This window comes from Eschrichtius robustus, chromosome 2 (genome assembly GCF_028021215.1).
Source record: "Eschrichtius robustus isolate mEscRob2 chromosome 2, mEscRob2.pri, whole genome shotgun sequence".
NCBI lineage: Eukaryota > Metazoa > Chordata > Mammalia > Artiodactyla > Eschrichtiidae > Eschrichtius > Eschrichtius robustus.
Window position 1 is genome coordinate 177,188,663 of NC_090825.1, and position 20,095 is coordinate 177,208,757.

Genomic DNA, 20,095 nt, shown 5'->3' on the forward strand with positions numbered 1-20,095 from the left:
GATAGATAGAGGGAAGAACTGTTAAGCAAAAAGGAACCAGGACTTGATAATTTGGGAGATTCTCGCAAAAGAAGCCAAAATCAGGAGATTCACTGTCAGGAAAGCGTCCTCCGGACCATCACTCATCACTTACTGACTGTGTAAAATTGGGCAAGACTCTAAACCAGTCTGAGCCTCAGTTTCCTCATCTGTGAAATGGGGATACAAAGGTAATAGCAATCAGCTACGTGCCAATAAAAATTTAAAAAAAAAAAGGTAATAGCACCACCCACCTCATGGGGCTGCTATGAGGGTAAATGCGTAGCCTCGTGTAAAGCATTTAACTCTATGCCTGCAGGCCCAGGGGTGGCCTTGTGGGGAAAATGATGGGTGGGGGGGCAGCTTCTGTGCCCCCACTACTGCCATCTGGACCCGAATCCCTGCCTGGCTGACATCAATCCACCCCCCCCCCCGCCTCTCCTCCCAGGTACCTAATTCCCTGAGGTAGGGGAGGAGCTGAGGGTTCAAGCTGGGGATTAACAGAGGCCGATTAGAGTCGAGCTGAGAGCAGGGGGTCTCTATCCTCTTGACCCGTTCTTCTCCGGAGCCAGAGCCGGTGTATCCACCCTGGCTCCTTTTGGCTTCAGGTGTGTGAGAGGGGAGGCCACCTCCAGAACCTCCTCCCTCACCTGCAAAGCACCCTGGAAGAGCCGTTAGGATTAGGACCCTTGGGCTTCTGACGTGCTGGTTGAGGAGCTCCCCCTCTCTGGGCCTCACTTTTCTCTTCTTAAAAATGGGGAAAGGAATGTGCAGATGAAGCCGGAAAACCTCAGCGTCCCAGAGCGAACGCTCCCTGCACGCCTGAGATATTGGCTACATACTGAACACCTACTATGTAGGCAGAGCTGCTGTTAACCACCGTTTGCCTGAGATTTTCCGGCCCCTGGGGTGCCCAACCACGCACAGAATTAACTTCCAGAAGACCCCAGAGTCAGCCATGGCTCCAGAAGGGCGGTCCAGGGCCTGATTCTGCTCCCGGGGTGCTGCCTGCCCCCGCCCGAAACCCTGGCGTCCTCCCTGGGGGAGCTGAGAACCACCTCCCCAAAGGGGTCCCTGAATCCTGGAGCCCCAGTTGGGGGGAAGTGAGGTCGCACGCAGGGGGAAACCCAGACAGAAGGACGGCAGCAGAACCTCCTCCACCCCACCAGGTCGCGGCAAGCCCCCCTCCCGTCGTCCCCCAGTTGCGCCAGACGCAGAGCCTGAGAGGGGGCGGGGAGAAGGGGGCGGTGCCTACTCTGCGGCTGCCGGAGGAGGGGGGACTGCAGGAGAGCGCGTGGCGGGGGGCGGGGGCGCTGCGGCACGGCTCCCCAGCCCGCAGCAGCCCGCGCAGCAGGGGCGGGGGCGCTGACCCTCCACGGCCCGGCCCCTCCCCCCGCTGCGGAGGCTTCTCCCTTAATCCCGACCCGGGGAGGGGGCGGCCGCTCCCCCCCACACCTACCGAGCCGCCGCGCGCGCTCCCCGCCCCCCGCCCCGCCTGGAGCCCCTGCGGGACCCCCAGGGAACCCCTGCCCCCCAGGTCTGTCACCCTCAGTGTCCGAGTCTCTGTCTGTGTCCCCATCTGTCCCGTCTCCCCGCTGTGCGTGTTTGTGTCTGTGTATCCGGGACACCTGCACTCAGGGGCAGGGGTGGCTGCTGCGATGGCCTGGGGGAGGGGTCCGGGGGGGTCGGCGTGTGGCTCAGTCCGCGGTCTGAAATGTCTTTCTACGATTGTCAATCTGTGTGCGTGTCTGAGTGACACCCTGCTGGCTGTGAGTCTGTGTATGTGACAGCGTGGAGGCTGTGGGTGTCTGGGTGACACCCCGAAGGCTGTGAGCATGTGGGTCCCCGTGTGTCTGTCTGGGTGACACCGCAGGTTGTGAGTGTGAGTCTGTGTTCGTGGCATCCTGCAGGAGGTGTGCGTCCAAGAACCGCATCGGCTGTGAGCGTGGGCCCCGGTATATCTGGGTGACACCCGCAGACTGTGTGTGTCTGTAACACGCCGCAGGCGCGTCGGTGTGCGTTCTGTGTCGGTGTCGGAGTCGAGGAGGCCCGGGCCGCGAGTGTCCCCAGCTGTCTGCGTGTGTGTGTATCTGTGTGTGTGTGTGCGTGTGTGTGTGTATGTGAGCGCGCGCGCGCCGTGAAGGTGGATCCGCTCCCTCCGTAGCGAGCCCGACCCGGGCCCCACGACCCGCCGCCGCGGCCGTTCGCCTGGCCTCCCCTCGCGCGGGCCGGGCCGGGGATGGAGCCGCGGCCGGAGCCGCCGTAGCCGGGGCCGGGGCGCGGAGCGGCCTGAGGCGCGGGCGGCGCGCGGGACCGGGGGGAGGGCGGGCCGAGGGGAGGGTCCTGGGCTGGGGGGGCGGGAACGGCGCGCCCCCTCCCTCGCGCGCTCGCTCCCTCCCCCGCGCGCCCTCCCTCGCCACCTCCTCCCGCCGCCTCCGGCCCCCCCTCGCCGGGGACCGAGCGCGCTCGCTCCGGCGCCGGCCTCGCCTCCTCGCAGCAGCGCCATGGTACGTCGCCGCCCCCACTTTCGTTTTCGCCCGGGGAGTTTTTGGGGTGGTGAGTGGGCTCCAGGCGAAAGTTGAGAGGTCTGGGGGGGCAGGGGGCGGGGGCCGCCCGGGGGAGGGGCTCGATGCGGGGACCCCACACACAACCGCCGCCCCGGGACCCCCGCCCGCCAGTCCAACCCCCCCCCCCCGCGGCTGGGGGCGGAGCTGGCGCGCGGGGCGCAGCGGGGGACCCCAAGTCGGGGGCCCCTCGCGGGCACCATGGAGTTGGAGGGGAGGGCGGGGCTCCCGGGAGAGGGTCTCCCCCAGGCCAGGCCTCCGCCCCCTCCCTGGCCCGGCGGGAGAAGGTAGGCGGGAGGGCGCGGCTCCGGGCGCAAGACCCCCAAGCGCGCAGCCGGCTGGGAAGCCGGGCCCAGGGAGGGGGCGCCCGAAGGGGCCGTGCGGGGTGGGGGTCGCGGCGGCCCTCGCGGGTTGCCCCGGCCCGGGCGAGCGCGGCGCGCCAGCTAGCGGAAAATGGCCGCTGCGGAGAGGGGCGGAGAGCGCGCAGCGGCCGCCGCCGGGCGCCTTGAACTTGGAGCCGGGCGGGCGGCCGCTCTCGGCGCCGCGCAGGGGCAGCCACCCGGCCGGCCCTAGCGCCGCCTGAGCCCCGCCCCCCGGCCGACCCCAGCCCCGCCGCGGTCCCAGCCGGGAGGGGTCACCGGGTCTAGGCCGGGCGCGCCCCAGGCCCGCAAGCGCCGGTAGCTGCACTTGAGGGTTCCGGTGTCCGGTCCGCTGGTGCAGTGGCATCTTCACTCGAGGGGTGCGTTTGGGGGCCCCTGTGCTCTCAAACGAGTCAGCACGGGAATCCGGGGGTGCATTCGCGGGTCTGTGCAGCTAGGTGGTCCCATGCCTGTCCGTGGGTCCGTGGGTCCCCGGGCGTGGGGTCCTCTCCTTTATGTATCTGTGTGTCTGCACATCCACGTGGCTGTGTGTGTGTTGTGTTGAGTGTTGTTAAAGCATTGTGCGGCTATGGGACAGTGTGTGTGTGTGTGTTAGGGTAACTGGGCGACTGTGCCACGGGTCCCCGTGGGGCGGTGTTGTGAAGCTGTGTGGCTGAGTTGGATGTCCCGGGGGACGTGATGTCCCTGGATGACCATGGGGGTGTCCACGTATGAGTGTGTGGAGGTTAGGGGGTTGCCAGTGAGTGGGGAACTGTGTCGCGTGGCTGCGTCTCAGGACAGTTGGGTGTCGCTGTGTGCGTTTGACTGGCGCTGAGTGACTATTCCTGGGGATGGGTCTACACTCTCCCCCGCACCCCCACCCCCCCGCCCAGTTCCTTTTTTCCTGTAACCCGGGCTGCCGGATGGGGAACGGGTGCTTCCTCCACCTCGCCAAAGCTCTGTCCCCTCCTCTCACTCCCTACCGCGTCCGCTCCAATTACCCCTGCCTCGGGGTCCTCTATCTGCATGTCCCCAGGTGGTCCCAGCTTGAGGTTCGGGCGCGAGGTGGCGCCGGGACGCGATCACTCGGCGGCGATGTCTCCCGCCAGGGGCTGCGCGTGCGCGTGGCCCAGAGGGGGCGGGGCGGCGGGGGGGTCCCCCCTCCCCCCCAGAGGAGGTCTCGAGGGATGGGTGGTTACCGAAGCGCGTGGGTTAAGTCTGGACCAGGGGGGTGGCAAAGGAGACCCCCTCGCCCGGATGGGCAGGGAGACGCGCCCCCAGCCCTACCTCCCAGCGCTTGCCCGGGACCAGGCCAGACCGGGCGGGCACACAGGGTTGTTTTCTCCCCTCCAGGGGAATCCCCGTCGCGCCCCCATCCCCACCCCAGGGCGCTTTATATAATTTTCTAAATATAAAAGCCCCAAGGCCAGGTGGGAGTCTCTGCTTTCAACTTTCAACCTGCATTCCCTTTTGGGGGGCTGTTTGGGAAGAGGAGAAAAGGGGTCCCACGTTGACACAGGGATGCATCCATACGCAACACTCAGGGATCCCAGCTCAGGTAAGCTCACCCATCCTCACGCCCCTCCGTTCCCCGTGCTCACCCTGCCCTACACCCACTGCCGGTGCTCAGACGCAGCGCTCCCCCACCCCACGCCCGGGCACTGCCCTCCACCACACTGGCCTCCATCCCCACCTGTCACCTGGTGCGCAGTCAGCAGCACACGCTCATGACACGCTCTTACAGCTATCTGTTCACAGCCACACGTGTACAGAATTCTGCCCCCAACACAGGTGCACACACAGCCACACACGGAGGCACGCAGACACACACTCGTAAACAGGCACCGGCGTTTGTGGGAGGGGGAGGAGTCAAGCCCATCGCGCCCTCCCCCCACCTCCACGTCTGAGCCAGGTCCCTGCAGGATCTGGAGAGCAAAGACCCCAGCTGTGGGCGCATTTGGGGGGAGGACAACCATGAGGGGGAGCAGGAATGCGGGTGCTGTGTGTCACCGTGTGTGTGTGTGTGTGTGTGTGTGCCAGTGTATAAATAGTGGGAGGGGTTCTGTCCATGGGTTCGTGTGCTTGTAAGTGTATACTTGTGTTCTGGCGTGTATGTGTTATTGTGGCTGATTGCACATGTGTTGTGCTTGGGCTGTGCATGACCTCGTGTGGGCCTGTGTGTCTCTGTGTGAGTCTGCATGAGTCTGTATGTGTCCCCTCGGGTCTGGGTGTCTGTATCTGCTGGAGTCTGTGTGATGTGTGAGAATCTGTGTGTCTCCGTGTGGTGTGTTTCTGTGTGTCTTTGTGTCTCTTTGTGGCATGTTGTGTGTGTGTGTCTCTGTGTTGTGCCTGTACCAGCCCATATGTCATACCCCATTACTTCTCAAGGCTGAGGACCTTAACATCCCCTTCTGCAGGCTCAATTTCTCATCTGTAAAATGGGAACACACAGGATGCCCCACAAGGTTGCAGGAGGGGTGGCAATGTCAGCCGTGCATCCACAGGTCCTGGCCCCCTGGCTGTGTCCTCTATTCGCTGGGTACGGCCTCTGTGGAGTTCCCTGGTGGTCTCAGGCTTTGATCATCCCTCCCTGAGCTGCTCTCACTTTTGAAAGTGCTGCTGTGAATTCCACTCACATGTTTTAAGTTTGCTTTTTAATAACATGAGCGACTCATGAACATCTAAAGAGGATGCAAAAGTACCCAGAGTAAAAATCAAACCTTCCTCATCACCCCCACCCCGCTGGGACCCCCTACTCCAGAAAAGCCCTATTTCATCCAGCTTTGTCTGAGCAACTCCACATGTAACAGATACACATTCTTATAAAGGATACACATATATTCTTATAAAAGATATATGTATATTCTTTTTGAAAAAAATCCCAAATGAGATCTTGAGTCTACTTGCTGAGTCTACAGCAAGGGTTCTTAACTGGGGTGGTTCTGTCCCAGGGGATACTGAGTGATGTCCGGGGACACCTGTGCTTGTCACACTGGGGGGCTCCTGGCATCCAGGGGGTGGGGGCCAGGGATGCTGCTCAGTGCTGCACAGTGCCCAAGACAGGCCCCACCAGCTGTGGTCCATAATGCTGAGGGGGGAGGAGCCCTGCGCTGCAGCATGCTTTCCCCTGCGCATTTCTTGGATGCATCTCCATGTGGGGGTCCCTTGTTCTTTTGTGGAGCTCCATAGTGTTCCAGCCTGTGCCCCCGGGTGGCATTGCTGAACTGGTCCCCACAGACGGACACCGTGGCTGGCTCCAAATTGTTGGCATTACTGTTACAGGGTGACAGTCAACACCCTCATGCGTCCGTATCTGGGACAGTCACAGATACAGTCCGTATCTAGCCTAAGAGTGAGTGATGGGGAGCGTGCATTTTTAAACTAAAATGAGCTGAACTGTGCGCCAAAGTGCCAGGAGCTAAATCATGCGGCCCCTTTCTGGGATGTTATACACACAGGTCCAATCCAGCAATTGCTTTGTTTAGAAAACACTAGGTACGGTCCAAACACTGGCTGGTTTACCCACAACAACCCAGACGGGTAGAAACTATTATCGTCCCATTTCACAGAGCGGGAAGCTGAGGCACAGGGAGTTTTAGCTCCTGGATGGAGAAGACATAGACCCAGGCTGCAACCCTGCACTGCAACTGGCCTGCTTTGGACCTACTGTGTACACTGTAGGGACCACTCCTGCTAAACTGGATGATATATATATATATGTAACTCTTCAGTGATGTTTGTGAACTGGTATCTGCCACCACTAATATATTAACACAGTCTTCCCACATGTTATCTTAAGGATTCCCATCCGCCCAGACTTCCAAAATGCGAGATGCGTCTATTGTTGCCGTTTTACAGATGTGGAAACTGAGGTCCAGAGAGAGAGAGAAAGAGAGAGTGTCTGTGGTCTCTCCAAACTGTGCCTTCCAGAGTAACCTAAACTGCCTTGGGAAGGCTGCCCGTGGGGCGGGCGTGGTGGGCAGTCTGGGGGTCACTGCCACCTGGGAGAATGCTCCAAAGCCAATTTGAACTTGGAAATGTCTGTGAATTGGGGATTCTGCCCTCCAGATGTTCATGGCATTTTATTAAATCATAAAATATTGCTTTATGTTACGTCGGCATTTGGATTCCTAGACACCTGCCCTTCCCTTTCTTTCTGGGGTTTAAATGCCCCCCATGGCTGCACAGTGGATTTTTTTAAAAAACCATCTGTGAAGTGCTATTTGAATGACCGTCACCCACGTGCAGGGGGAGCCGGCGGGACGGAGGGCATATGTGTCCTGTGTGAATCCTGCTCACTTCTGGTCCAGCTCCAGGGCCCCAGGTCAGTAGCATCCGTTCCTGGGGCGTCGGTTTCCTCCCCTGTAACACGGGAGAATGACAGAGCTGTTGGCGTCTTCCATGCCCCTGGGCATGGGGCAGCTGCCTGAAGTTGGCGAGAGGTTATCATTTGTACTCGGGACACACGGGGTAAAATGGCCAAGCTTTCTAAGAATGTCTCTGTGCATATTTGACGGAAGGTCAAGGCGCTGCTAAGTGCCAGTATTCTTATGCTGATCAACCCCATGGGGTGGGCACTGTTCCTCCACTTCACAGGGGAGGACACCAATGGGGTGGCGGAGGCCTCTGAGAGAGCCTGGCAGGATTCTCGGAGTGAACTGGGGGAGGGGTGAGGCTAGGTCAGCAGCAGCAGGTCTGTGCCCATCTATTCCAGAGGCAGAACAACCGAGCTTGCAGAGTGTGGGCCCTGGGGCCAGGTAGCCGGGCTCCAAGCCACTCCGCATGCCTCAGTTTCTGGATCCGTGAAATGGGCACACTGCGGGGGTCAGTAGGAATTACCAGACACCCGGGAAGAGGCTGCGAGGTTTTATCTGGCCAGCCTGAGGTACTGCCTGGCCATCTTCCTCCTGGGGTACGGGGGCGACATATGGGGGAGGCCGAAGCCCCCCAACTCCCAGTTCCCCTTTGATGCTGGCTGAGGAGGAGAGAGCAGATTTCTGGAGGCTCCCCTGTTGGTTGAGGCCCTTCTGGCCACGGAAGGGCAGTTGTAGCCAAGCTCCTCTGCCTAGGAACTGCAGCCCCTGTCTGGCTCTCGGGAGGAGCAGGGGGAGAGGATGCCGTGGGACCCCTTCTCCCGCCAAGCACCCCGGGTTGTACATCTTTAAGGGGAAAGAGGCGCGCTCGCGCCGGGCCTCTGCACACGTCACTTCTTCGTTCTTTCCCAACCCCCCCACCCCCACCCCGCTCCTTTCTCCAACTTCCTGGCCCGCTCGGGGCGGGGTGGGGGGGTGGTCTTCAGAATCCACCTATGGCCCCCAAATGTCCTGCAGCAGCCCACCCCCTGCCCACTAGACTCGGGCTGGTGGTCCAGGGGGACCCGCTGTGGTCGGGGTGTGCGTGGGCCCGTGGGTCCCCGTCCGGTGGCCCTGCCCAGAGCGGCTGGAAATTCGTAATAATAAGCAACGATGGGGGTTCAGGAGGCATGGAGAGGGGGAGCGGCTTTCGTTCCTCGCTCGCGCTCTTTTTTCCCTCGTTTCTTTGAAAGTTGGATGTTGAGAAGTGGGAGGTTCGGGGTGGGAGGGGAGAGAAATTGGGGGAGGGAGAGAGGAGGTTGCCACAGGGAGGAGAGACAGAGACACAGAGAGAGACAGAGACAGAGGAGGAGGTGGGGGGGGACAAGAAAGGAGGAGAGAGAGACAGAGAGAGGGAGAGAGAGAGGGAGTCGGGCGCAGGAGGGAGGGAGAGCGCGGGAGGGAGGAGGGAGGGAGACCGAGGGAGGAGGCGGCGAGGAGCGCGCCGGCCGCGGCCGCGGGGGGGGGGGGGGTTTGGAAAAATGACTCAGTAAGTTCAGCGCGCCCGCTCCGGCCGGCCCTGCGCCTCCCGCCGCGCCCGGGATGTATTCGTCCCCGCTCTGCCTGACCCAGGTACGCCCCCCGCCCGGCCCCCGGCCCGCGCCCCACCGCGCCCTGGCCCCGCGTCCCCCGCAGCCCGGCCCCGGAGTTTGGAAGCCCGAGGAGGCGGGACGAAAAAGGCGCGCGTCCCTCCCGCCGACGCGGCCGGGATGCCCCCGCCGCCGGCCGGGGTCCGGTGGGGGGTTGGGCTGGGCCGGGGACACCTCCCCCCAGCCCGGGACCCTCACCGGGGACTCCCGCCCCGCCCCCCGCGACCTCTCCCCCTGGCTCGCCCTCCCTGGACGCAGAACGCGCTCCCCCACCCCAGCCAGGAAGGTCGGGGGGCGCCCGGGAGAAGGCCAAAGGTGGGGCTCTGCGCGAACCCCCGGCCTGGACCCAGGCCTGCTCCTAGGAGGAATCGAGGGAGTCCTGGTTGGACCCTGGACGCCCGGGGACTCTTGAGACGAGGACCCCTCTGATGCGTTCCCCGGACCACCCCCCCCAAGCTTGTGCGCCGCCACCCCGGCCCTGGGCAGCCTTTTCCCCCATTATTGGCCCACGTGTGCGCGGAGGGGGAGGGGGCCCGCAAAGTTGGAGGCGCCAGCAGTGGGGGGAGGGGTGCCCCGACGTCCCGGCTCGGTCTCCCTCTCCCCCCCCTCCCCCCGTCCCTCAACCCCATCCCCACATTTTCGCCGCATCGATTGTGAGTTATGGAGCCGTCGCCGCCGGGAGGAGCCGGGAGGCCTGGCGTTCTGGGGTCTGGCCTGGGCACTGCGGCGCTGCGGACGCCCTCGCCAGCCCGGCACCTGCCCCTGCCCCCGCCCGCTGCCTCTCACCCCTGGCCGAGCTCCCAGACTGCCCGGGGCTCGGCCCTTGTGCAATGACCCAGGGGATGTGTGGGAAGGGGGCGGCTGCCCCTGTCCCGGGTCGCCCCTGGGGGACCCCTTCCCTCCCCCAGCTCCATGGCAGGGAGGGGGGGCACCCTCCCAGGTCTACTGGTTCCACCCTCCAGCTCTGCCCCCACCCCGGGTCCTTGTGTGTACTTAGGCCATTGGGGTCCCGGCCTCAGTTTCCCCTGAAGTGACACGGAGCTAAGGCAGGTTCCAGAGAGGGGCAGTGTGGCCTCCAAGCTGTAAAGTGCGGGGCACAGGGAGGTGGGAGTCCAGTGGGTGGCTGAGTGTCCTGCGGACCACTGTGCAGAGAGCACGTGGATGCCAGTCTCCAATGGGGGTCCCCCCTTTCCTGATCCTAGGGTGCCCCTCACTCACGGCAGGCTCCCTCTCACCCGCCCCCTCCAGCTCCTCCAGTTTCTGGCTCCCCAGGGGGGAATGTGAGGGCCGGTGCTTAGGGGGTCTCAGGGCCTGTCCTACCCATCATCCCCGGGGTGACCTTGGGCACATCCCTGCCCCTCTCCAGACCTTCCTTCCCCTCCAGAGCAGCTTTGGGGGTCCCCCGACACAGTCATCACTGGCCCCCCTCTGCCTCTTGTCGCCCGAAGCTCCCCAAGAACCACGAGGTTCCTAGTCAGGGTTGCCCGGTGACCTTGGACCTCCCAGTCTCTGGGCTCAGGGGGTGGCCTGGGTGGCCCCGGGATGCCCCCGCCTCCTCCACCCTTTCCTCGCGCTCGCTCCCAGAGCCGCCCAAAGGGGCTGAGCCCAGGGAGGCTATTCCAGGCGAGGAGGTTGGACGGCAGCCTATTGTCACTGGGCCCTGGAATTCCCCCGTCAGGACTCCTCGGGAGACAGGCCCCCGTCCACGTTGCCCAGAGTGGGTGGCAGTGAGAACCAGAGCTGGTGTTGTGCTCCCCGGGCCTGGCTTTCCCTGGGGCGCAGGGCAAGGATCAGCCAGGCGGGCTCTTGGTGGAAACGTGACAATAAAAATACCTGAGGTTGCTGTGTGCAAGGGACAGGGCGACCAGGAGACAGAGACAGGCAGAGAGGACCAGGGAGCTCCCAGGCTCGGATGGGGATGGGGTGGCCCAAGCGCAGGGGGCTCCCCCTCCTCTGCTTTTTCTCCCATGGGTGCCCCCACCCTGGAGGGGAACCCAGGTCCCCCTCCCAGGACCCCCTCAGTGTAATCCTCGCAGCTGCTTGCAGGCCCAGCCTGGTCTGGGGTCTCCAGCTGGGGAGCCCGGAAGGACCCAGACTACCCATGCAGGACCCCCACTCCTGGCTACCTCATCGCGCCCTACCCATTTCTCTCTGTCTGTGTCTCTCCCTCTCCCTGTCTCGCTCCCTTTCCATCTCTGTCTCTCCCTGTCTCCCCCCTTGACTAATTTTACAACCTGAGCCCATCCTAAAATAGCTCCCTTTTAGCCGATCCGACCCGGATCCTGAGCCGAGACCGGCTCGGGGCACGGGGCGAGTGAAGTGGTGGGGGGGGCTGCTCCCGTGCCAGCCTACCCTGTGCCCCCGGGGTCCTGCCCACCGAGGGGGTGGCAGCCGCGGCCCGGGTGGCCCTGGAGGATTCTGGGAGCCCCGTCCCTGTTTCAGTGGTGACTCAAGTGCTTTTCACTTTTACTCTGAAGAGGAACTGTGGAGCAGCCGTTACTTCCATAAATCCTGCCGGCGGGAAGGCCGGCCTCCCCGCGCTTGCCCCGCTCTGGGCCTCCCTCCCACCCGCCTCCACCGCCACGTTAGTTATTCCGGGTTTGGGGCCAAACCCCTCTTGGCTGCAGTGCCCAGGATTCCCCGGGGCCGCAGGCTGGGCCTGGGCTGCAGCCACGGCAGTGCGGCCGCCAGAGCCCCCTTCCTCATTCATTCATTCTTTCCTTCATTCCTTCACCTCGTTGCCTTGCTGGGCAGCACTCTTTTTACCCCATTTCTCCAGTGGGGAGACTGAGGCTGGGGGAGGGTCCCCGACTTTGGCTTGATCGAATATAATAGATCTTCATTAAGCACCTCCTATGGGCCAGGTGTCTGTTGTGGGTTTGGGGGGGAAGGCACGAGGGGCCAGCCTGGTGTGGGTTCTGGGAGGCTCTGCTGGGATTGAGGGTCCCCCAGCACCTCAGGGCTGGGACAGGGGCCAAGACCAGAGAGGGCTAGGGCCTGCCGGGGGTGGCACAGCATGGCTGGTGGGGCTAGGGATTCGGGGCCACTGCCCACCTGGCTGTTTAGCCAGGCCTGGGCAGTTGGGTGCTCCCTGTGCCCCCCCCACCCGTGGTCTGATGGCCTCTGATTGGCTCCTGTACGCACAAGCTCGCCCCACGTCTCTCTCCCTCTTTCTGTCTCTCTCCGTGTCTGTGTCTCTCCCCCATCTTTTCTCTGCGGCGGAGGTGCCTCGGCGCGTCAGGGTCGGGCGCCTTGTAAATCACGACGCTGGGATTCTGGCCGAGTCAGCGTTCTCTCCCTCCCTCTCTCCCTCTCTCCCTCTCTCTCTCTCTCCCTCTCTCTCTCTCTCCCTCTCTCTCTCTCTCCCTCCCTCCCTCCCTCCCTCCCTCCCTCCAATATCTCTCTTCTTTCTCTCTCTCCAATGTCTCTTTCTCTGCCTGAACCTCCTACCTCCCTCACACCAAATGGATGGGACACGCCGAATGTCCTGGGACCACCTGCCCCACGAAAGCACGTGTTCACAGTGACCCGCACGCGCGTGCACTGCCTCCTCACCTGGGTGTGTGTAGACCCTCGGCACGTAGTGCCTGCAGCCCACGCTCCCACACGTGTGAGCATGCAGACGTGCACACGTGCGTGCCCTGACGGGTCACCGAGCAGAGACCTAGGGCGGCCTTGGATCTGCATGCAGATCTCGCCCAGGTGGCTGTGTGTCTCTGGGCAGGTGACCTAGCCCTTCTTCAGATGTTTCACCCTTAGCACAGGGCCTGGTATACAGTAGGTGCCAAATAAGCTTGGCTGTGATTGTGGTTGTCTCTAAAGTAATAACTGTATTAAACGTCCCATAGGCATTTTCCAACTTACCCTCCTTTCCTTCTGTCGCTATCTGCTCAGCTTGGGCCGGGTGACAGGGACAGTGGTGACTCCCCCAAACCTTGAGCCCTGAACCCCCAGCCAGGGTTTTTCTCTTGGTCTTTCCTCCCCGCTCGCCCAGCCCTGTCCAGGGTCTCCCTGAGTTTGGCCAGACCCACGTGGGTACCAGCATCCTTTGTCCGTCGGGGTGTGTGCATAGGTAACAGGCAAAGGATGAGATTGCTCCTTTGCTGATCTGGATGCTGAGGACGCAGCAGTGGATGAAACAGATCAAAGCCATGCCCTCGAGGGGCTACAGTGTAGGTGAGGGGCTGTCAGGACCATGCTGCCGCTTTGGCACGTGACCCAGGGCTGAGCGGGGAAGCGGGCCACACAGGATGCAGAGAGAGCGGGTGGGGTGCAGAACGGGCGTTGCTGGGAAGTCCCGAGGATGGGGCCAGACCCTGTACTCAGGGAGCTGGCAAGTGGGGCCAGGGAGTCAGGAGGCACCCAGGTCCAAGTCCCAGCTCGGCTCCTTCCTGGCTGCGTGACTTTGGGCCGGTGGCTTCAGTGCTCAGTGCCTCAGTCTCTCCCTCTGGGCAATGGGCACAACAATTGTTCCCATTTCGTAGAGTTGACAGTTCAGTACATGCTCCGCCTCGCTCCCTGTCTGTCTCCCCCACACCGTGGCCTTCTGGCTCAGCCCCCAGCATCCACCCAGGACACCACAGCACAGAGAGGGAAGTCAGGAGGCCCAGGGCTCAGACTCGCTCGTCACTTTGGCGGGGACTTTCTACTCCCTGGACTTAGTTTACCCAAAGTCTTCCCAGGGGTCCTTACCTTCCTGCCCTCACCACCTCCACTTTCCCTATTGTTCACTCTGCTCCAGCCTCACTGGCCTCCTCACTGTTCTCCCCAAACATCAGGCATGGTCCTGCCTCAGGACCTTTGCATGTACTGTGTTCTCCACCTGCAAAGCTCCTACCGTGGAGTGTCATCTTGTAGGTCTTTGTTCAAGTGTCCTCTCCTATGAGAGACCCTCGCTGACCCCCCCTAGCTAAAAAAAAACAACCCCCGGCCCCCTCCTCAAACTCCTTTAAATTTCTCCAGAGCATTTTGTTCAACCTGGCATTTTATTCCATGTTTATTAGCTTGTTTAATATCCATCCCTGCCCACGTCAGGATCTGGGTGAGGGCCGAGCCGAGGACACTGCTGGGTCTCCAGCATCATGCATGGAACTGACACAGAGTACATACTCAGTAAATGTTTGTTGAACAACCAAATGAATCTCTCCCTCATTGGATAAGAGCTGTTCATAAAGCTATGATGCTCTGAGCTTGAGGGGAGAGACCACTCTAGGTTAGGAACACTTACTCTGGCACCAGATAGGCCTGCGTTCGAATATGAGCTCTGCTGTTTGACACTTAACCTGGAGGAGGGGACATTGGAACCAGGGCTTTGAAGGGTGCATAGGGGTTTGGGATAAAAGCTTAGGGATGGATAAGAGATTCTCAGTAATGTTTGTTGAATCACTGAGTGAATGAAGGAGAGAGAATCCTTCGTGGAAAACTTTTGGTTTGGGAATTGGAGTTTCACATCCTGGTTTGCTGCCCTGGACTGTCAGGATGGGAGGGCTACAGGGAGGCCCAGAGTGGGGCACAATCCAGTGCGCAGTTGACCAGTTCATAGCGCCCAGCAGGGGCTTGAACCCAGGTGTCTACCTCCCAGCTGCTGCTGTCCTCTTTGGCCAGGAAGTCCCAGCAGGGAGAGCAGGAAAGGCTGCCTGAAGGAAAGAACACTGAAGACAGGGTTTTGAGGGATGTGTAGGAGTTCAGGAGGATTCTTGGCATCTAACTTGCCTTGGCCAAGTGAGGTTTCTGGGAAAGGCCTGGTCTTGCTGCCTCCCCTCACCTTGCAGCTCTGATTACCAGGGCAATGGATAAGCCCCACCACCAACCCCCAAAAGGGTGCAATGTCCTTTTCTGCCCTTTGTACAGAATGAGAAACAGGCCCAAGGTGGAACAGTGATTTGTTCCTGGATCATACAGAAGGTGAAAATGGAGGCTGTTGTCACCCAAGCTCATTCCCTCAACAAGTCTGCCTGGCAGCGAGTGCCTCAGCCCTGGGCCTCAGGGTTGGGGGAGAGCAACTGAGCTGGACTCAGAGACCCCAAGTTGTGTGGTCCAGGCTGGGTCTGGGAGAACCCTGAGGAGAGCAGGAAAGGCTGCCTGAAGGAAGGAACGCTGGAGAGAGGGCCTTGAGGGATGTCTAGGAGTTCAGGAGGATTCTTGGCATCTAGCTTGCCTTGGCTGTCTCCCTTGCCCTGTCAGCCAGTGAGGGCATTGGGAAGTGCCTGGGGAAGAGGCCTTGGTTGTCACAGGTCTTATGGGACAAAGAGAGTGACAGGCCTGCCTCTCACCTAGGTTGACCTCCCCAAGAGGACGTGGGAGGCTAGGGCAGCAGGTCCATGACCCAGTTACAGGCTGTTTGTCTTCCTCCAGGACCAGCTGGGGTCACCAGTGACGTGGGCTCCCGCCCCTGCCCGCCTCCCTGGCATCTTTCCCCAGAGAGGGCCCGGGGAGGAGGGGGTAGGGATAAGGCAGGGGCACGGGGGCTTGGAGAGGGGAGGAGCCAGAAGAGGAGAGGAGCTCGGAAAAGGGGGAGGGGGCTCAGAGACAAAGGGGTTCAAGGGGAGGAAGAGTCTGGGCCCAAAACAATCGTAACAACAACATCAATAATAATAATAGCGCAATGCAAGCTTTTGAGAGCCAGGCAGATAATGGGGTTCATATGCTAGGAAGAGATGGCACCCCGTTCAAGAAGGCCTGCTGGCTGACACTCCAGCTGCCCCTTCCCAGCTACCTCTTATTACCGCCCCAATAAGCTCCAGGCCTCGGGTGGCAGCCACAGCCATTGCCCAGGCCTCCTGCCACCCTGGCATCCCCTCCACAGGGGACAGTGTCCTGCGCCTCCATCGATTTCCCACCCCAGCTTCTCTGGCCAGACGACCTGGGCTCTGCTCCCGGCTCTGCTGACCGGCTGTGTGACCCTGGGCGAATCGCTCCTCACCCCTGGGGCTGGCATGTCAAGTGACATGGTGACACAGAAAAAGCACCTCTGAGGTTGGATAGGACCTGACAGGGGATCGGCCCCCTCTATCCTCCCTCTGCCTCAGCAGGTCAGCTGGGGCGGGGACGGGATGGGGGAGCGGCTGAAAAGGGCCCCGAGGTCCGGTCCCCACCACAGCTGTTACGGTGACTCACACGTTGGGTGCCGTTGGCATGGGGGAGCTGGGCTGGCACAAACGGAGCCCCGTTCCGCCCCACCCCGCGAGGGCAGGAGGCTATTTTCAGAGCCTCAGTAATAGGGGAGATCTGAGGTCATCCCCCAGCCCCAGCACCCCATGGCCGGAGGTGGCCCAGGGGAAATGGAGCTCAGGGCAGGGAGGGGCGCTGGGTGGGCGGTACCGTGGGCATCCAGGCCTGGAGGTGGGAACAAGCCTGGCCACATCCATTTAGAAAAACCAATGCGTGGCCCAGAGCAGCGGTTTCCCTGTCTCCCCGAGAGACCCTGGCCTCACAGAGAGCAGACTGCTCTGAGAAAGGGGCCAATGGGGTCCTGGGTTCTTGTTCTTACGCCGACTCTGAGACCCTCCAGGACCTTGGCCAGGTCTCTGCCCCTCTCTGAGCTTAGTTTCTCCATCACACAAGGCGTAGTGGAGCCTCGGGCCTTTTCCTGCCCCTGGGAGATTGTAAGCAACTGAAATAATCTTTACAGCGACAACAATGTCAATAATAATAATAATAATAATAATAATAATAATAGCATAACGCAGGCTTTTGAGAGCTGGGCGGATAATGAGATTCACATGCTAGGAAAAGACATCACTCCCATTCAAGAAGCCCAGCACAGGCCCCAGGCAAGAGCGGGGAGGGGGGACCAAAGTTTCTCTTCTCTGTCTTCCTTTCTCCTTGAATTTCTCATCCCTTGAGGCTGAGAAACCAGGTCCTGGATGTTATGCAGACTCAGTTTCACTTGCTGAAAAATGGCGAGAATGAGACAGCCCCCTCCCACCCCTGTAGAAGGGGATGGGGGCCTCCCATGGCCCCACGTTATTCTCTGAGGGGCCCGATGGGGGCTGCCGTTGTTTTCGTGGGGAAGTCAGATGGGTGTGGGTTCCTGTCTCAGCTGTGCCCCTCATGATTGGGTCCCCTCTTGGGGTCTGTTTCTTCATCCATAAAATGGGTGTTGTGGCCACCCAGCAGCACCACTCAGGCAGAGGGAGGGGGCTGTTGAAGTCACAGCTCTGGCCAGGTTGCTGAGCCTCCCAGGCCTCGGTTTTTCCATCTGTGGAATAGGTCTGTGGGGGACAGGGTAGGGTGAACTGGCCCCCAGGGGCCTCTCTCTCCAGCTCTAAACCTCCATGGCTGAGCTCCCCTTTCTCTGGTGCATTCTGCTGTCTTGCCTCCTTGGGCCTCAGCTTTCCCCGCCCCTGTAATGGGTCTATGCAGGAACCACCCCCTCTATGCAGGAACCGCCTCCCCACCCTTCCATCAGCCCCTGACATCCAGGTGGCCCATCTTGGCCTGTGGACCTCAGCCAGTCCTGTCTGTACATCTGGGCTATAGGAATGACGTCTTGTCCTCATTTTTTTCATCACTGCCAAGAGCCGGTTGAGGCAGCCCTTGGACCCCTGTCTGGTGTCAGCTTCCTCTGCTGAGCAGTAGGTCTGACAGACAAGCCCCAAGTGACCCTCTGAGCCTGGTTGCTCCTGGAATCGTGAGCATCCAGTGTGTGCTCAGCCCTGCTCTGGACATTTGAGCTCACACTCTAGTTCAGTGGTTTGCAAACTACAGTCACAGGGCCCAGTGCCCACCGTCTGTCTTTATAAGTAAAGTTTTATTGGAACACTACCATGCCCATCCCTTACATCTCCTCTGTGGCCAGTCTTGCACTACAGTGCAGAGTGGAGCAGTTGAAACAGACACAAAAATACTCACTATCCGGTTCTTTATGGTACTTTTAAAGTTTGCTGACCCCAGTTCTAGAAGGCAGAGAATGGATCCGTGCCACCAGCATTCCACCATCCTCAGTTTTCCCCATCTGTACAAAGGGTCCCCATCAGCCTCCACCTGGGACCACCAGCTTGTCCTGCCTGTACATTGGGGTTCAAGACAGTCCTCCATGAACGACTGCCTTGGCCTGTGCCTCCCACGTGGTCCAAGCCTCAGTTTCCCCATCTGGGCAATGGGTTCTCAAACGACCCAGTGAACCTCTGCTGGGTCCCCACTGTCCTCCACTTTTTCCCAGGACACGGAGGGATCTGCAGCAGCCCCTTGCACACCTCTGCCTGGCCCTCCTTCTAGCGGGTCTGCCTGGGGCCCCTGCAGCCTCATTCTTACGGGCGGGGCAGTGGGTCCACGGGCCCCAGCGCCTCCTGACCTCTGGTCTCTCCCGCCCCACAGGATGAGTTCCACCCGTTCATCGAGGCGCTGTTGCCTCACGTCCGCGCCTTCGCCTACACCTGGTTCAACCTGCAGGCGCGGAAGCGCAAGTACTTCAAGAAGCACGAAAAGCGGATGTCGAAGGACGAGGAGCGCGCGGTGAAGGACGAGCTGCTGGGCGAGAAGGCCGAGGTCAAGCAGAAATGGGCGTCGCGGCTGCTGGCCAAGCTGCGCAAGGACATCCGGCCCGAGTGCCGCGAGGACTTCGTGCTGGCCATCACCGGCAAGAAGGCGCCGGGCTGCGTGCTCTCCAACCCTGACCAGAAGGGCAAGATGCGCCGCATCGACTGCCTGCGCCAGGCTGACAAGGTGTGGCGGCTGGACCTGGTCATGGTCATCCTCTTCAAAGGCATCCCGCTGGAGAGCACCGACGGCGAGCGCCTGGTTAAGGCGGCGCAGTGCGGCCACCCGGTGCTCTGCGTGCAGCCGCACCACATCGGCGTGGCGGTCAAGGAGCTCGACCTCTACCTGGCCTACTTCGTGCGCGAGCGAGGTGAGGCGGGGCTTGCACTCTGGAGGCCGAAAGGGGGTGCGTTGGAAGGTCGTCGAGGGGGGGGAGGCGGGGCCACGCGAGAGCGGTCTACCCGAGGCGGGGAGGTGGGCGCACGCAAAGGTAGGAGCCAGGAGGCTGGCCTTAAAGTCCGAGGGCGGGGACAGGTGCAGTGGGAGGGTCTGAGCCCTGTGAAGGGCCAAGGGGACGAGGTGCGGTTCAGGGAGAGTCTGGGGTGGGGGGCAGGTGCGTCCTGGGGCTCTGAAGGTAGAGGCAGGCCCTGACCTTGGGGGGTCAGGGGTCCAGGGGGAGTGGCAGGTCTCAGGAGGTGAGACCCTGTCCCAGGAGGTCTGTTGGCAACAGGGTTGAGGATAGGCCAGTGACGGATGCGTGGGGGACAATCTTATCCCTCCTGGGAAAGCTGGAGGAGAGCTGGGGTTGCACTTTGTGACTGATGGTTGATCGACTCTCGGACTTCCCCCAGAGACCTGACAGGTCCCATATTTCGGCCGAGTGGGAAGCTGGGGCGCTGTGTGACTTTGGCTAGGTCACCAGTCTCTCTGGTCTCCAGCGGCCCCCACCAGCCAGCTGGGTGTTTGCTGGCTCTGTGGTCAGATGGCCCACATGGAGACTAGCAGGGTTTGCGGATGGGGAAATCCACGGCAGCTTCCCAGAGGAGGGGGCTCCACGGAGCTGAGCTCTGCAGAACGACTGGGCAGTGATGAGTGTGGGGGTATCCCAGGAGGTCAGCCGCCTGGACAGAGATGTGGAGGCTGACGGTTGGCAGGTCTTGGTGGCCAAGGGCAGGCCCTGGCTGGGAGGGCAGTGGGGTCTGTTGCCCCGCTGTTCCTGGTGGTGTGGCCAGTGGAGCTGTCAAATGGAGGGTATCAGCATCCTTACCTGGATTGGGCCTGGGGAGACTCGCCGAGATCGTGTGTGTGTGTGTGTGTAGCACGTTGGACTCTGGCCTGCCACGTGGCGGGTGGCAGCTGTGACTGTCTTCATGCGGATGGAATCAGGTGTGCCCGGAGACCCTAACAGGCACATGTCCCATGCCCCACCATGCCCACCCAGGCTGGTACACACGTGGGTGCGAACCCGCACACACCCGGGGGTGCCTGAGCGTGTCAGGTGGGTGCACTCGGGTTGCAAACCCAGCCCCAAGCCCCCGTAGACCCCACAGGAGCCCATGTGATCACAACCAGAAATGATGGAGGAAGGCTGGGGGAGGGGTGGTGAGAGGAGAGGGAACTCCGGGGCTGGACCGCCCAGATTCCGAACGCAGCCCTGCCAGGTGGTGTGCTGGCTGTGTGACTTTGCCTCAGTCCCTGTCCTGTGCCTCAGTTTCCTCCTCTGTACAGTGGGG

General features: G+C 61.4%; 1 protein-coding gene across 5 annotated transcripts in view; it reads left to right on the forward strand.

Moving 5' to 3' along the window:
• Nucleotides 1–2,384: 2,384 nt before the first annotated feature.
• NFIC (nuclear factor I C) overlaps nucleotides 2,385–20,095 on the forward strand; it is a 66,443-nt gene continuing 48,732 nt past the window's right edge. For 4 of the 5 annotated variants that reach the window (XM_068537288.1, XM_068537293.1, XM_068537290.1 and 1 more), the window contains exons 1-2: nucleotides 8,767–8,865; nucleotides 18,201–18,732. In XM_068537288.1, the coding sequence (XP_068393389.1) occupies nucleotides 8,836–8,865; nucleotides 18,201–18,732 (562 nt within the window). In that variant the 5' untranslated portion in view covers nucleotides 8,767–8,835. Of the gene's footprint in view, nucleotides 2,526–8,766; nucleotides 8,866–18,200; nucleotides 18,733–20,095 lie in introns of those variants that run through there. The other variant, XM_068537289.1, reaches the window with a different exon arrangement.